The following is an 18,750-nucleotide window of genomic DNA, read 5'->3' as shown; positions in this document are numbered from 1 at the left end:
CTGACACATATAGCATCGAAGGGAGTTTGGAATGTATATCTCAACCTTCACTTGCAAGAAGCCAACTTTGACCACTCTGGGTAATGTTGGGTTGTTGAAGGTAAGTACAATGGTGTTGGTGTCCTGCAGGTTGTTGTTACGTTTAATACGTATTCTACGTACTGAAGTGACACCTTCGTTTTTCATCCCTTCAATGATATCTGTATCGCTGACTCCAGCCAAGTCGCGACAACGAAACACGCGTTCGGATATATTGAGTCTGGTGTGAGCAAACGAGGTTACTGGAATATCGAAGAAAATTATAATTTTCTTGATATTTTCTGTCTGACCTCGTCGCTCAAACTCAACAAGAAGGCAACCCGATTTCGGTTTTTTTTTACGCTTTTTGGTGTACCAATTGATCCTGTCATTGTTTTTTCGATCACAAACGGAGAGAGTGAGGCAAGAGGTTTTGTGGCATCTTTAGTCTGTATGACCATGAAGTGTGAAAATGACTCCACGCAACATGGTTCATCATCTGATTCAGATCCAGTTTTGGTACGCTTATTTTAATTTGGTTTTTTGAATTTTCATGTTCGTTTATTGCAAATTCAGCACCTGTGCTCCCTGCCCAAGATGGAGCCCAACAAGGGGACACTTTTAAAGTTCCAAGGATGCACAAATGCCATACTCAGTTGATAAAATTACCTATGATTGACCCGTGAAGTCACCACTTTCTAGGGTCGGTAAAATTACTTCCTGATTGACCTGTTAAGCCATCGCCTTCTAGGACGTCTTCTAAGACTTGGGAAAGGGAAAGATAAAGGAATAGGCTATGGGGCGACGGTGGTATCCAATACAGGGAGAAAGATAAAGAAGTTGAGGGAGAAATAAAGTCTTCCTAGGGCTCGGCGTGACCAGCCGATTTGTCGAGACCGGGCCCATCCCGACCACCCGTCTAGAAGAAGTAGAGGTCAAAATAGTGTATTGTATCGGAAAGCCTCTGCTCAGCTAACAGGATCCTTTCCTCACCCGACACGAGACGCAACCCACGGCCAACAGGTTGCATCTACGCAGTCGCCTCTTACAAGACGTAGTTTGGCACGTCGGGCCAATTCTACAACCCCAGTCCCGCAGACGGATCAATGAATATAGTAGAGGCTAAGAGATTTGTGCACATTCATTAAGTGCATTGATGATTTTGTGTAAAGAATAAACAGAACGGGGAAACAACACGTGCTACTAGCACAGGTGTAGGCCCTGCTATTTAGAGATGCGATGAAGGCATTATCGTTTTATTCATGTATATACTGATGTTGAAAGAAAAAGACTAAAACAGATTACGATTCCTGAGGAGCTTTATTTCCTTTGGTACACATATAAGTATTGACAGGTATCAATATAGTGTCAAAATTTTACACAACGGTGCTGGTATGTGGCACAATGTTGAATCTTCGGTACACATATAAGTATCTACAAGCATCAATACAGTATCAACATTTTACCCAACGGTGCCTGTCTGTGGCACAAGGTTGAATCTGTGGACTAAGGACTGGAATCTGAAATTAGTGACGCAAGATGAAGATGTAAGATGAACAGTTCAACTTTTAATTACAAATCCATTTATTCATAAATATTCAAAACGAATCTTGCATTTGTAATTCAGTATCTTACACAGGGGTAACCATTCCAGTGTTATAAATAACGTCCGGGCTTGGATATTTTTCAGTGTATTCAGTTTATCGTTTATCAATCTCAGTGTGATTTGATTTGAATTAAAACCCTTTGGCTAAATGAAAATGAATTAAGAAGTTTTGGAAACTTACAAAATGCCCCTCCCCATTAAATCCTAATATAGAAAACCCACATCAAACCTCATTAGTGTTTTGTTTCGAAATGGGGTAAGGCCATGTTTGATATTATAGAAGAATAATCTACACCCCCATTCGAACAAAGTTTATATTAAAATATTTCTTTGTGTTCACATGAGTCAAAATGTATATGCAAGTCTATTTCTATATTTACTGTATGGTACAGATTTGTTACTTATGAAGCTACTTAACAAATAACAAATTAACAAATTTGATATTTGTATTTTTTGGCAAATCTTAGATTATTCGCTCCTTCATATTAGCACTATAACACTACAGTATCCTTTATTTCATTTGTGGAGATTCGTTTATAAAAGATCAAAGTGTCCTTTTTGTAAATAAATTTTTGAAAAGAAAATTAACGAATCGTGCTGTGCGTATCCGAATGAAAAACATGTATTTATACAGAAGCGTTTCGATGACGTCGATGAAGTATTTCAAGATCATTGATTATTAGAATATAAGATTTTGATACGAGTTGTAACGTTAAACAGTATCGAGATACATTATACTTGATTGGGTATTTATCTTGAAAGACATTTTGGAATGTAGACGTTTAGTTACGAAATATAATGACTTTGAATTTTTCAAAACCACTTGACATAATTAGAAAAAGCATAAGACACCATGCTAATGGTATTTACTAATGGCATCGACCTAAAAACGTGACCTTTCATTGGAGAATTAAATTGGATTTCATCCATTTCTAGAGTTGATTCGGTGTTTTAAATGCACGTTACCTGCTTCGAGCAAACGTTACGCTGGTCATTAATAGGAATGTAGTCCCACTATGCTACCTATTTGATAAGAGGAGTCGGTTATAATTACGTGTATGATTACAAAATGTTTCTCAGTAGCATATGGACTCGATATTAATTTATTATTCGCGTCTGAAGCTATGGAACATTTGACATTAAAATAGAAACCCAACAACAGGTGTCAAATCGGAGGTCAGTGATAGAATTTCCGACGATGAAATTTAATAGAGATGTAGATATGGACTCACGCATGACAAATAAGCCCACAGCTGTAATGCAGAAGATGTGTTGGATCCGTCAGAAGAGTGTGGCATTCTGTCTCGCAGAGCTGCTCGGTGGTATTAGTCCCCAAAGTATTGACAAGAGACTGCACGGTCTGTTTTAGGTGAGTGGTGTCAAAGCTAGTAACTGTAGTATACAAAAAATCATTCTTGCTGGACATCGTACGCAAAACGTTTTAGTTAGATTTTTAGGATCCCAAAATATGGATAGCTTACTCTCAGGGTCGAGGACAAGGTATAACAATTAAGATAGAATTACGGTGACCAACAACGGTCAGGGTGCCCACCGCCGTGCCAATTTGCAATTCACAGAAGCCTACTGTCCGCTGACCTGCTTACTCTTAATAAGTTATGAACTACGGTCGATTCTCCACCACAAACAAGAATTCAACTAAATCTCTCTGGTATTATGAATGAAAGTTGTACAACATAGACATGAAGCCTTGTTTTTGATCTCTCTATCCATCGAATTTTGGTCTCTATCATATGAATTTTGATGTTGCTTTGGGAAGTCCACGAGCCATGTTTTCTTTACTCTCATTTAAATTCCGCTCTGTTTCTAACAACTGTTTGCAAATGCATCACGACAATCATTTCACATATTCGCTATTATATATTTGAGCGTTCTACGTATAAAAAAAAGCTACCAAAGTCTTGGGCTATTTAAATTGATTTTATTTCGTGAAATCTCTTTGAATAAAAAATCTAACATCAGTATCCTCCATCCATGCTGCCGTACAGTTTCTCACGTTTCTATACACGCATTAGCAAACGTAGTCGCATATTTGGTGAAAAGAGTAAGTCATATATCGAATATTAATACGTTTTCTTTTATGTGGTTCCATAACAATGCATTGGATTTTTAAAATATGCAAACCATTATATCAACCATTTATCTCTGACTGAAAAATAAACAGAATATACAAGAAGAAAATTAATATATGTTGAATCCGTTGTGCACTGTTCTCATAAATGTATACCTTATGGATAACTAACTTACTGGCTTTCTTATGTTCGTTTGAGTTACTATTAACAGACTCGCATCTAACCTAGCAGATAATTGGGTGACTGAGTAGTTAAAGGCTTTCTTTCTTAATTACAACTTAGGTCTATAATTAGGTTATCGTTGTACATAAATATACTTAAAAGAGGACAAACAAATGGAAGGTTCTTCTAAGAATAAAATATGACATCATTGTAATGGCTAACATCATGATGGATTTAAAAATTAAAGAAAACCATTGTTTGCAATTAAAGTTTCGTAATTTAATTTTTTATTATTCTATTTTTGTGCAATAAACATTCTTTTATAATTCTGAGTAAGTAATGAGACGTCCTCGGTCGTATTACAGCTATGAAACTTGACGGTGTGTGTGTGTGTGTGATTTAGATTTGTAACGTAGCTTTCAGTCATATCGCTACCATGTCTGCAGTGTGACAATTTATAGTGATGTCTAGCACTGGGGCATCATGCCGCAGACATGTAGCATGATGTCCCACCCAGTCACATTATATATCCTGACACCAGGTCGACCAGTCCTAACACTAACCACTTAATGCTGAGCGCCAAGCGGGGCAGCTGTTAGTGCCATTTTTGTAAGTCTTTGGTATGACTCGGCCGGGGATCGAACCCACGACCTCCCGCATCCGAGGCGGACGCTCTAACCACTAGGCTACCGGAGCGGTAATCTTGATGGTACAAGCACAAACAAACTCTGATGTTATGAGATAAACGTTTCCGTATATGTTGTTAAATTAAATTTTTCTATCTCTGTCTTACGAATATTCCTGTGATGAACGTTTTAGTATTCATAAGAAAGATATTAAAAAGTTCATTTTTCTAAAGTTCTGAACGACGTCACTTACGCGAATCTAAAAATACTCTCTTTTCCGGTGCGCTGAAAACAGCATAGGTACAGACAAGGAGAAGGAAGGCAATCTTCATGTTTGCTGCTGAAAGGATTTCAGTTCTGAAAAAAAACACAACAAATAGTTTTAATATCTATACAGGTATCGCTTGAACTGACACAGTTATTTTGTACAGTGGTGTACAATTATGGTCATAAATAAAGCAATTTGCTGTTCCAGAAAAGTGAAATCCCAAATGTTAGGTAAACATTTGTTACAATGGTAAAGAAATATCTAAATAAAATGTGTGATTCTCAAAGTCCGAAGAAGTTAGTAACATGCTCGTTATAATGTAAACATTTACATACGATCTGACTAGCTCAAATTGATTAAGTACATTACCATTTCTCCACAAATTCAACTATGAAACAGACGAAGCAGATAACATTAATTTGATAATTGTTTAACGACTGCATCACATTAATGGGCTGCCTTTTGCTGACCCATTGGGGACAAAGTGCATTCAGTAAGATGCACCACAATAGCCAACCCAGGATGATCTGGGCAAGATTCAGACCTGCGATACCCTGCGTTAACGTCCCGCGATCAAATCTCCGACTTTTACCCCGCTTGGGTAATTAACATTATTGGGATAAACGAGCAATAAATAACTTACCAAGTTCTGGAGGAAATGCAAGCGTGTAGACGTAGAGATAGGATTTTATACTCCTGGAATGAGAATTCGTCACGACATGTCACTTAGGGTTATCATTTTTGACGTATGATTCATTATGAAAGCTCTTCGGACGCATTATTGTATCTTAGAAGCACCTACATAGCTTTAAATCAACAACGCTTCATGTTGCAAAGAAAAACGAAAACTCGAGATTCTGATACCTTTTTATTGTGTCTAACAACTGCAAATTTGTCCTTGCTTATATATCAGTTAAACGTAAGAAAATAACGGTGATAAGAATATATATTTTCGCATATCAATTCAGTCTTGGATAAGGTTACTTGGGCAAGGACTTGCAGGATTTTGCTTCTGTTCAGTAAGTGTTTGCACGTTTTCTTTAAGTTACTTTTTTGAAACATCATAAGTGGAATTTAAATGAAATATTTGTTTCACATCCTGACCAGAATATTTAAAATTGCATGGAATTTATATCAATAATGGAAATTAAAAGTCTTCAGTTAGTCTTATATGGATACATACGATGCAAATCTCTGACGCAATTCGACTATTTTTTTCCCTAAACTGCGCACACATCTGGAATTTCTCATATAAACAAAATCCAACAACTAGCTTCATTTTAAGTCTTTGCCCAATAGATATCATCACAATAACGCTTAGATACATAAAATGAACTCGCGAAAAAAACTGGGATTTCTGGGAGAATAACTAAATAGTGAAATCTTATGGGATTTCGTGTTTCAGAAGGGATCTGTAGAAACATTCCGTGCGTCTGAGAACAAAACCTTTGCGTACTCTGCTCATTTGTATAGGAGGTAGATAATCGAGGAACTAAAATTTTACACCTACAAGATAATGACAAAGGTCGGCGATGAAGATGACAACCACAACAATAAAAATACAATGACCCCAAAAACATCGGGCAAATCATACCTTGACCTATTGGTGATATTAAATGAAATATAGGTGTTATTTCTGAGTAAGGGAGATAAGGTATATATATATATATATATATATATATATATATATATATATATATATATATATATATATATATATATATATGTGTGTGTGTGTGTGTGTGTGTGTGTGTGTCTGTGTGTCTGTGTGTGTCTGACAGAGAAAGATATATTGTCGAGGTAGAAGTTGATGAATAAACATAATTTAACTTACTTCCAAGGAAATATCTAAGCCAAACTTCTTTAGTTATATCTGTAGCTAAATGGTTATCCAATCACTTCACTATATATACCGATTTGTATTTCCTTAAAATACATGAATGTACTTAAAGGTCCTCGTGCTGCCATAGCAAGGCAACCTAGCAAATTTTCCCGTTATACACGAGAAGGTAAATATGACATTTTATGCAATTTTTTTGTGTCAGATACGAGCATCGGAACTTTTTTTTATATTGATTGCAATACAGAAAATAGAATTTCAGTTCGGTTTTAACTTCACTGTTGGTTCAATTATTTGCACTGTAAGATCAAAATCTGAAGAACAATTATTCGTTCGAGCTAGAACACCCCCTCCATATTGGTATGCTCGACAAACGTCATAAAATTAGATTGTATACAGTGTGGCGTGATATAGATGTATTTAATTAAATAGGGGATGATCTCTCTCTCTCTTTCTCTCTCAAGCACACATACCCATACTCACTTCACAAATTATGAAAATTAAAAAGAATTATGTGAAGTTAACGACATATCTGACTGATATTTTTCAACTATTTCACAGTTTTAAAAATATTTTATTTATTAAATGAGACATTAAGGCAATGACATAAAAGTAAATAAACTATTAGATTTATGTCAAATTATTAGATTGAGATCCATATTAGCAATGATTAGTTTTATCTTCCCATACATTGTATCCACTCGCTTTTTATCATTTGTGTCTGTATAAAACGGAGACAATACATAAATAAGTGATTGTCACATATTTACTCACAGCAATCTTGACGCGTTTATGTTCCGTTGAACAAATATCATTTCATTTGTCTGATTTGAACAGCATTTAAATACCCCGGATTATGCACGTTCTTACCGTTGATGGAATATTATTATGTTCACTAAGACCTCATACAAAATTCATTTTTCTTTCTCTTCTTTTGTGTTTTTTTGTAACATTTTCCTTTGTAAATCAACCCACTTAATGAAAGTAAATGCCTAGTAGTATCAACTGTCATATAAAGCTTCCATGATATGAAGAAAGATTAAAGTGGGACTTTTTAGATATGTCTGAATGTCCTAATTGATACAATTTACAATTAAGTTATCGGTTTTGACATATTACAGACTTGTTCGAAAACATTCAAATGTGTACAATAAATGAGGCAAGCAAAATGACAATTATGTCGGAAACGATAAGAGCCCAATTCTTCTAAAGATAGCCACAAATTCGAACTAGAAGCCTCAAGATAATTTAATTAAGCAATCAATATAATTAGAGTTTTCATTTTTACAGCTTACATTTTAGTATTTGCTGCAATTTTCCGCCACTGTATGCGATTGTTCCGCTGTAGGATAATCACTATGACAGAGCTGTATGTACTCGAGTGAGCAGCTATCTGTTTAGAAGTGGAACAATCGAATTATTATTGCAGGCACTGTGTACCCTATTTACAAAGTTTACCTGATGCATACAGACCGCTTATAATTTGATATAATAATACATTTCTAGGGGTTTGCAATGATTCTGAATCGCAATATTTGTAGTTCTGATGCATTTTTGCACAAAAAGCAGGTTCGATGGAAATATGCATACAAAAAGCGAAAAATGTTTAGTAATCTCACTATGGAATGACAATAAAAAAAAGTGGGAATAGTACATTAGTCTCTCTATAGAATCATTTTGTCGAAATGATTTTAAGCTTAATATCCAGAGGGAAGTAAATGCTATACATATCTTGTGGATAATACAAACTGTTAATTACGGCTTTTAAAGTGTTGGTATAAAGGAATTTGTTATACCAATAATATTTGTATATCAAATTGTGATCCGCCCATGGTGCAATTATACTCATACATAAATTTGCTGGGGACTATGTGTTGTTGGGTCTATTCCTATAGATTAATGATGAAGTTCCACTCATTAATCATTAGTGGTATATGAAAATAACGATAAAAGGTAATAATAATCTCCGTTTTCTAAATGGATTTAACATGGTACACAATTTAATCGCAATCCTTTCTTTTTCCGTTTCCCCTTCCCTCTCATACACAAGGGACATAATATGCATAAATCTGGAGTTAGAGGTAAAACAAACTTGAGCTGGATAAAAAAAACTTGAAATTGCAATTGTATAAAGCAATCTACAATATCATTTTCGACAACGGTATTTTTACACTTACCTTAGAACCTCTCTAAAGTGTTTATATAATCAATGATACAAAGCTGCAATAGCCAGTCGACACAGTAAGGTAAATGTATTGGTTACGGGGAACACATATGTAATATGTTTCAGGCTTTGTTGTTCTTGATGTTGTTTCTTAAACCTATTATAATGTTCTAAAAATTGATTATTATTAATTAAACATGCAAATATTCATAGGCCCCCCCGCCTCTGTGTTGACCATCGTATCGACATAATGGCGAAATTCCATGAAAAGACAAGAATAGAGAATTTTCCCTTGTATAATACTACAAAGCGTCTGGAACTATGAAGAATGATGGTAAATGTTAAGTCTAACCGACCAAAGGGAGAGAGAGAAAGACAGAGAGAGAGAGAGAGAGAGAAACTAATTTATCAGGTGCCAAACCTATGTGACTGATTTTGCCTTGTGTATTGATGGTCCAGATATATAGTATGCACCTCATTCAAAACATCTAGTATCTCGTCATTATGATATTATGTCATTCAATACAGTAGCTTTGCGTTTTGGGCATATTTAAGAAGATGATAAGAGTCCATACATTAATTCATACAACGCACGTTTTTTCAAGTTACTGTCTTTCTTTTACTGCAGGAATATTTGCCAGTAGTAATTAATTCATTCCTCTTTTTATTTAACAAAGCCCACAAAATAATATTGAGAGAAAAAACATGAACGTGACAGTTTCTTGACCGGATTGACAAGAGGTTCACCTTATTTTATTCTTTTTAATTTCCCACACTCATCTTTGTTGAGATGCTTCTTAATTATCTCCCATTTTGGTCCCCGATCTTGGAGACATCTAATTGGATATCACAAACCAAATTATGATGTGAAGTTTTTATACCTTCCGCAAATTAATGATCATTGGTAAACTAGCATATCCATGAGACAATGTGATCTCTGAAGACACAATATATAAGAAATGACATCTGTAACATTTTTAATGCATGTATGTGTTTCGTTTCTTTTTTCACACTACTTCTGCCTTCTGGGCAGTATTTAACTATCCCGGTGTGCTTCCTTTACAGTTCAATATAAAATCTTATTAGCTGGAAGGTTTGTCATAAAAAGAACCACCAACATACCCTGATGGAAGGGATCATAGCTTCTTATCTGTATAGTGGTATGTTAACATCCCTGGATCAATTGCAGCACCTGGTTGAAATAGGCTTTATATTTTTGAAATTACCTCGCTGGCAACGAAATGAAAATGTTACTATCTTTTATGTCTTTAATCAATGTTAGCTTCGAGACCAAAAGCTATATCATGTTTTAATAATACTTATATCCTACCATAGGAGATCATGCTGGCTTTTTAAGAATACTTTGATTTTATTTGCGACACCTGCAAATACATTGTCCAAAATGTTGCACAAGTCTTTATTATCAGTCGCATCTAAATTTATCCAATTTTTCCGACCGTCGTGCAATAAGTAAATTGAAGTTTGACAAAGGTTAGTACAAGCGTCACCAGTGCAGGCTGAACATCTAACACATCTTGAAGTAGATGTACATGTGTCACATGCAATGCCTATGAGTACCTGATATGACATGAAGTGGATATAATTTCTTATCTCCAATTTAAACATCAGAGCATAGTTGTACCCTCACAACGTTAAACAAACTCTTAGATTTGACACGGTTTTGTCAAAATAATTTGAAACATTCAAAGTGTACAAGTTGATTGGGTGTTCGCATAACTTTAGATTAAAAATATTATAACAGAAATTGAAATGAGTTCATTTCATGACAGGAATTGCATCGATTATTTTAAAAATACTCAAATAAAGGACAGCCAAACATACTTTATTGCTGGTCAAGTTAATGTTTAAATTTGTTAACTATATATTGCACGTTTTGTATACGAACTGTGATGTTTGATATGAAATCCTGGTGTACACACGTGTTCATCTGGTTGTCTACTCTTATGATTGTATGCTTGGATATAAGTAACTGTTGAATTAACAAATTGGAAACTATATGTTTTGCCGTGTACGGAATGATACCTAGATGTTTAGTCTTGCACATGGCATGCATACATATCATTTATAGAGACATCTCTTTGCTTTCTTGCATAAGATGAGAGCACAACCTGAAATGGCAGTATATCAAACTACTTATATATAATAACTGTAAAACATAAATCACAGCCATGCAATACAATGCTCACCATACCCAGACAAGGTATGTTATATGCCAATTCCTATAAGCACACCTACAATGTACGAATGTGAAGAAATTTATATTTAATGGAAAACTACGTCCATTCCTTTACACCCGCCAGCACGGGCTCGATGAAACTTATATACCACCTACAGATATACCATACAGTTTCAGTTCCTTATTTTTAACAGTTTAAGAAGATATTCAGTACGTATATATCGAGTTAAGGTATGTATCAACTGACATGCTGGACTCACTGTTTATCAAAAATTGCAAATCGATGACAGTCATGTTAGTTTGAAACTATTGGTCGCAAGCAACAATTAAGACACCACGCATGTATTAATTATCTTTATCTATTTACTTGTCCGAAAAAACAAACCATGAGATGTTGTTATCGTGGCCATGTATGAATACATCTGTGGATTAGAGAGTAAATGCATGCATATATAATGTTGCATTTCTTGAAAACTAATAATTTCCATGGAATATTCCACTAATTGAAAAACAAAGTTTGGCCTTGAACTCAAATTTTGTTTAACATCTTGTTTGCTACATACAATGATGACAGCATCACTCGATGTTAATGTATGCCGTTTATAACCTATATTAATTCAGCCTATAAATCTACAATTATACATTGAAACAAGTTGTGAAAATCACACGTAGACGTTGATTATTATATGCTTCGAAAGTGTCCAAGTTCTATTTAAAAAGTGGGAAACGTAATTCTAATTGTAAAATGTTTAAACAATTAATTCACTTCATTTGGTTATTACGCTTATTCTGCTTTTCAAACACAGCTTTAAATATTAGTTGCTATATTAAAAAGGCGTTTGTTTTGATATATTAATCCCACCGACAAGACCCACTATCTACCTGACGGTAGACACCGTAAATATAAATGTATGACCTATTAAATACTTTATTTGCATCAAGAACTTTATATACATTTTTCACGAATATTTAGGATTTGTACACTGGATACACTGAAATAAAATGAATGGTGCTGCACTCAAATAGTGGTGCTCTCAAAACGTAGAAGAAAAAAAAAAGTATATTCTGCGTTTATGGAGTGTTGCAAAAATAGAAGAAAATAAACCCAAATAACAAATCTTAGTTTAATACATATAATTAATATTATTTTGCTCATAGTACTGCAAACGTTTATTATTTTAGTGTGCATCTAGTTGTAGCCTGAGGTGTACGTTGGAAATGTTGTACCACATACTGGAATCTAGAACTAGTGAAATATTAGAGAATATATGCATCACTCGGATCTGTTTTGATTAGTATAGAATACAGAAGCCTACCATGCATCATTTTGGTTTATTTGCATTGAAATGGTAACAGGCAAATAAAGTGTTTGCAAATGAGGACAGCTTGAAAAAAGATTAACTGTGACAAGCGTCTGCTAATGGCATAACACTAAGAATGGCTGGAATATTTGACGGGTAGTAATGGAACGTACGCATAGTCCGTATCATTTTGATTTTTATTTTCTAGTAATGTCCAAATGATATTATGTTCTTAAAATGGATTGTTACTAAATATTTTTTATTTGATAGTAAATGTTTGGCATAAAAATCAGACCTTCAAAAATCCGTAAAGGAATAAGAATTTAATTGGCGCACAATTTATATTTATTAATTTGTGATATGGTGATGATGAAATGGCAGATTGATCATACAACGCAGTAAGTGTAGTCATTGACTTCCGTAATTCTTTACATTTGTACAAAGATTATGACTTATTCAACATTAGTATTTTAGCAAACCGATTAAATTCATATCGTTATAACTTGTATATCAATTCTACTAACTTCTAAACTTGATGCATTTCACTATTGTAATGAATGTATACCATTAATATAGAAAGTGTTACGTTCATCTTCAATTATAAAATATATGGTAAAATCATGTTCAGATCCAGAAAAAGTTTCGATTTTAAAAAGGGTTTACATCTGGAATTTCTCATATAAACTAAGTCACGCAAATATCTTAGTAATGCCAGCGGTTAACGAGTGCTGTTGAGTCAGCTCTGAATTTACTGTTGAATCGCGCAATTTGATAAAATTTACAAACCAAGAAAGAAGTTTTGAGAATTTCGCACATTTCTGATATGCATTGAAGATTGTAACTAAGGAAGATGCAGAAAGGGAAAACATCATATACAACTAGCACAGGAGTAAACCCTGGTCTTCGGAGATGTAATGACGCCATGTGTCGGTCTTTCCGGTATAGATATATTTTACAATTTCCTATCAGATTAATTTCCTTTGGTACACATTTAAGTGGTGACTGGTGTCAATTTAGTGTCAGCTTTTTAAACAACAGAGCTGGTCTGAAGTACAATGTGGAACGTGTTGACTAAGGTTTGGAATCTGAAATGACACAAGGTGAGGGTGTAGGATGCAATATGAGTGTTGAAATGTCGACTTTTTAATACAGATCAGTGTTTTCCTAATTAATCGATACGGATCAAGTATTCATATTTCCTTATGTTACACAGGCGCAACCATTTCAATGTTATAAATGACGTCCGTGCCTGGATATTATTCAGTGTACCATATTGAACTTTTTTAAATCCCGATGTGCTTTAGTTTGTATCAAAACTGTTTGGCTACATCAATGTGCCCCCTCCCCCCGTAATCTCCACAAAAACAAAACAAACCTTCGTCAGGGGTTTGATCCGAATTGGGGCACACAGATGTTTGACAGAACACTTGAATAATATACACCCTATCCGGACAAACTTTAAACGTATAGAATTAAAATCTTTCTTTTCGTCCGCATGAGGCAGAATTTACACGTATATCTATTTCTATATTTACAGTAATGCAAAGACTTGTTCCGTTACGAACAGGTAACGCATTTGAACCATGATCCTTCTTAACAAATTAAAGTTTTGATAGTCCTATTTGCTGCATATCTGACAATAGTTTTGCTCCTTCATATATATATATATATATATATATATATATATATATATATATATATATATATATATATATATATATATATATATATATATATACATATATATATATATATATATCACTACACTATCTTTGAGTTCATTTGTGGGTATTAATCTATAAAAGCTCTCAAAAGATTCTTTTTCCTACACCATAACTTACATTATTAACCAATTCTGGTCAGCCTAACCCATATATACTCTATTTTATGTTCGCCCATTTCCCATTTTTCCATATCATTAGTACCGTGTGTCCTGAACCATGATACGTCTTAACAAAGAAACGTTTTATAGTCGTATTTGCAGCATATCTTACAATTATTTGCTCATGCAGATCTATATATCACTTTGAGATCATTTGTGGTGATTAATCTATAAAAGATCCAAGTTTCCTTTTTGTGAATACATTTTGAAAATAAAAAACATTCAGCGCGTATCCAAACAAAAAATATTGTTTTATGCAGAAGCGTTTTCATGACGTCGATGCAGTATTTCAGGATCATTGATTAAAAGAGAAATAAGATGTCGACATTAGTTGTAAAGTTAAACAGTATCGAGATCCATCGTACTTGATTTTGTATTTATCTTGAAATACATTTTGGAATATAGACGTTTAGTTACGAAATATAATGACTTGACTTTATAAAGACTGCAAAATAATGAAACACGAGGATAGAGCCTAATGCTTAGAAAAGTCATATCTCTCTCTCTTTCTCTCTCTCCCTCTCCTGAACGGTTTGACTAAACTTTACCATTATTTGTAGGTCCAGAGACATCGTTGTATGACACAAGCAAAAATCCCTAACGCTCGTATTTTCATAGATTTTCGCCCGTATCTAGTTACGCTCATCCAGAGAGAGAGAGAGAGAGAGAGAGAGATATAGGTGGGGAGCGGGGCAACCATTCGGATACTTTTTCGCCCGTATCTAGTTACGCTCATCCAGAGAGGGAGAGAGAGAGAGAGAGAGAGAGAGAGGTGGGGAGCGGGGCAACCATTCGGATACTTGTATATTTAATAATTAATAATCGATTTTAGAACATTATAATAGGTTTATGAAACAACAACAAAGCATTAAATACGCTACAGTATGTGTGCCTCGTATGTCACAAATTTAATATATAGGCCAAGTGTCGACTGGCTATTGCAACTATGAATCATTGATCTTATGAACACTGTAGATAAATGACAAGGAAAGCTTAAATGTACCATTACGACGAACCAGATTGCTGTAGGTTACTTGCTACAAGTTCAGTTTTAATGTTTTCGTCCAGCGCAATATGTTTTACTCTCTCACTCCATATTTTTGCTTATTTTTTCCTTTATGGACGAGAGGGGAGAGGGAAATGGAAAAAAAGAAACTATTCCGATGAAATTGTGTACCACTTTAATTTCATTTAGAAAACGGGAAATATTATACTTTTCATCGTTATTTTCATGTCATTTATGATTAATGAAAGAGCAGAAATTTATCTTTAGGCCTGCAGTTGAAAGAATGTTTATATATTCGTATTATTGCGCCATGGGCGGATCACAATTTGATATACCAATAGTACTGCTATATCAAATTGCTTAATACCAACACTTTAAATGCCATGTTACTTTTAATATATATGTGAGAGATAGAGAGAGAAGAGAGATTTTAAAAAATAATTGCATTTGAAGTATTGATGTAAAGATTAAGATTGGCCTCTAGCTTATGAATACGCAAATAATTATAGTTTCAATAGTAGACTGTCGCTTCTATACTCCCAAAACAAGTGAATAGTTTCAAGTTATCGGATATTATTTAAGAAAAAGCAAGAAGAAGGTATTCGTATTCTCTGTTGAATTTACATTATGCACAATAATGATATGCGATAGAATGTCATCGTAAATCATTCTGCATTCCCTGTTCTGTTTCCCACCCTTATGTCTCGCTTGTTCTCTCTACCATGAGAAAACAAATACTTGGAAATCTGTGGAGAGAGAGAGAGAGAGAGAGAGAGAGAGAGAGAATGAGAAAAAAAAGAACTTGACCTGAATGAAAACCTTTTCCACAGTATTACATGATGACAATGATACCAAGTTGCAAAAGCCTGTCGAGAAGGGATGGTCATAGCTGACTATAAAGCACACATTTAGCGGCGGGGACCTCAGTTTTCTGCTGGTTTATCTATTACCTCAAGATACTTATTTTTTTCAAGTAAGATGATGTATACGATAGGTTCTTGTTTCCACAAGGACTTCATTTAAATGAAATTAAGAGTATAGTAATTTAGATTATCCATACCTATGATAGTACAACATAAGGGATTCAGTATTCCTCACTTAATCATACTTCAGATCAAGCTATCTCTTTCTCCACTGGTCTTCTCGTGCAAAATTATTTCAGCTGTAATCAGCAGTCTTTCGTATTATAAAACAAATTAAGAAAAAACATTCCTGATCAGATTTACTAGATTTTCACCTATGTCATTTCTCAATTTTCACCTCTTCGTCTTTGTTTAAATTCTTCTTGATTATCTCCTTATCTTTTACGTCCCTTCCATCTTGGAGAATGCAGTTAACTGTAAAACTCCGAGACTGGAATGAGGTAATAAACCAGATGATGGTGTAAAGTTCTTGAACTTTTTATACCACCAGCAAAGTAATGATCAACCGGAAACAAATTCATCTGAGAGAATGGGAACTCGGAAAACAGCGTATCCAAGAAATGACACCTGTACCACTTTTGATCGAAGTATCTGTTTTGTTTCTTTTTCTTTAAACTTCACGCTTCTTTTGCATTCTCTCCAGTATTTATCGGTCCATATAATTTTGTTACATTTAAATTCGTTATAAAATCTTACAAATTGGAAGTTTGGTCATGAAAATATAAACCTGAATAATACCCTGATGGAAGGGGATATAGCTGTTTGCCTGTAGGCTGTTTATGGCTTACCATATCTGTATCAATGTAAGCATCTTGTTGAAATAGGCTTTATATTTTTAAATTGTCTGTCTGGTAGCAAAATGAAAATTGTATTATCTTATTTTTATCTTTTAAGTCTTTAATAGATGTAAGGTTCAGGACCAATGGCTAAAGCATGTAGTTAAGAATCCTTTTTTATTATCCTTCCTTTTAGATTATAATGACCTTTCAAGAATAATTTGATTTAATTTTTATCTTTGACACATGGATTGCCTGTAATTATAATGACATGAAGTGGTACTGATATTTGTACTTGATTCATGACGTAATGCAAACTGTTACAGTTTGAAATGGTGTTGTCCAAATAATTTGAAACATCCAAAGTGTACATGTTGATCGCGTGTTCACGTAACTTTACTTCCCAAGTATATATATATATATATATATATATATATATATATATATATATATATATATATATATATATACTGTTACGACTATGTCAGAAAATATCTACCGAAAAAGAAGTGAATGCAAAAAGTAAAATTCAAAACGTAAAGAGAAGTTTTAAAAGACACTTACACCAATTTAATTACATTTCAATAAATCACGAATGTTCTATCACAAGTACAAAATTATAATATGTTCTAAAGGAATTTCAATAGTCTTGAATGTCCTGATGTGTCATTAGTCTTGAATATCTTGAGATATACAAAATATTCGATTGATGATATCTAGGAGCGCTCTCAAAACGTAGAAGAAATAGGAATAGGGTATTCTGCGCTTATGGAAGAAAACAGAAAACTAAAATGATAGTAGATATTAATTTATTACATGTCGTTCATTTTATTTTGCGCATCGAACTGGAAACATTTAATACTTCATAAACAGCTTTGCGGACTAGGTATAATGTGGAAATGTTGTACCACATATTATAATCTGAAATTTAGTGAAATATTAGGGATTAGGGATTAAATGGATCACTCCTATCTATTTTGTGTAGTATAGAATAAAGAAGGAAAAATTTAGGAATTACATTTTACTTTGAAACATTAAGTTTATAATGACAGATACCTGCGTATGCTAAACATGTACAAATATATGAGTGTATATGATATTTAGGTACATTTAGTTTGGTGTTCACAGGAAGACAAAATACAATGTATATGCACAAATCTGCGAAAGTGTTTTGATGTTGATATGACGTAGTGATTCGGTAACATACCCCCTTTTTACACTCTCTAAATATGTATATATTTAGCATGAATGAGATTCAAAACGAGTTTTTGAAGTTTGATTCACTGTGTCTAAAATATATTCTCATGGAAGTCAAAGAAGAGAAGCTTGGGAGGTGAATTTGGGTGTGTGAAACGCATATATCGATTAAACACGTGTATCGAAAGCTAAACCGGGAATGTACTACTAATCAGTATATGATAAATAAGATGACGAAACGCGATTAAGGGAACTCTTTGATGTAACAACTTACAAATTAATAATTCAAACAACACTAATTTTCTGTTTTTTTTCTCTTCACAAGATACTTTTTAGGACATCATAGTTTATGTGTATCAAGGGAACGTTGGTCGTTAAAAGTATATTTGATTATACGTGAGTATACAATAATATATTTTGATCGTTCTTTCTTTATTGTGTGCTTGTGAGGATTGTTTAAATTGCTAAACGATTGTTTCCAATTTTACAGTCACCATCAATTATTCGGATTAACATCACCATAATTAAGGCGTTTTCCTGAAAGAAAGAAATATTTAATACAGTGAACGTAATCTCTAGTAGAAGTATATGGTTACACTATTGAATAAAATATATTCAGCAGAGCAAAGAGGATTTATATTTTTAGATAAACCGCATTTGAATAAACACAAATGCGACTAGTAAAAACTTATTA

General features: G+C 33.9%; 1 protein-coding gene across 1 annotated transcript; it reads right to left on the bottom strand.

Moving 5' to 3' along the window:
* Positions 1 to 1,319: 1,319 nt before the first annotated feature.
* Positions 1,320 to 4,890, bottom strand: LOC149776391 (uncharacterized). The gene is made up of 3 exons (XM_089942363.1): positions 4,756 to 4,890; positions 2,857 to 3,016; positions 1,320 to 1,538 (listed from the first exon to the last, which is right to left on the bottom strand). The coding sequence occupies exons 1-3, from the start codon at positions 4,832 to 4,834 to the stop codon at positions 1,481 to 1,483; spliced, it is 297 nt and encodes a 98-aa protein (XP_089798489.1). The 5' UTR covers positions 4,835 to 4,890; the 3' UTR covers positions 1,320 to 1,480.
* Between the last annotated feature and the right edge of the window lie 13,860 nt (positions 4,891 to 18,750).

This window comes from Sinohyriopsis cumingii, chromosome 18 (assembly GCF_028554795.1).
Source record: "Sinohyriopsis cumingii isolate HCF-2022 chromosome 18, ASM2855479v2, whole genome shotgun sequence".
NCBI lineage: Eukaryota > Metazoa > Mollusca > Bivalvia > Unionida > Unionidae > Sinohyriopsis > Sinohyriopsis cumingii.
Note: the sequence above shows the minus strand (reverse complement) of the source record. Positions and strands in the feature narration are given on the sequence as shown.

Bases quoted from the DNA above. Each gene is read 5' to 3' on its own strand.
- LOC149776391 (XM_089942363.1), bottom strand. From the start codon at position 4,834: ATGAAGATTGCCTTCCTTCTCCTTGTCTGTACCTATGCTGTTTTCAGC. The intron at 3,017-4,755 runs GTAAGTGACGTC...TGTATACTACAG, and splicing joins GAGAGTATTTTTAGATTCGC to TTACTAGCTTTGACACCACT. The intron at 1,539-2,856 runs GTGAGTCCATAT...CACTAATTTCAG, and splicing joins TGTGGGCTTATTTGTCATGC to ATTCCAGTCCTTAGTCCACA.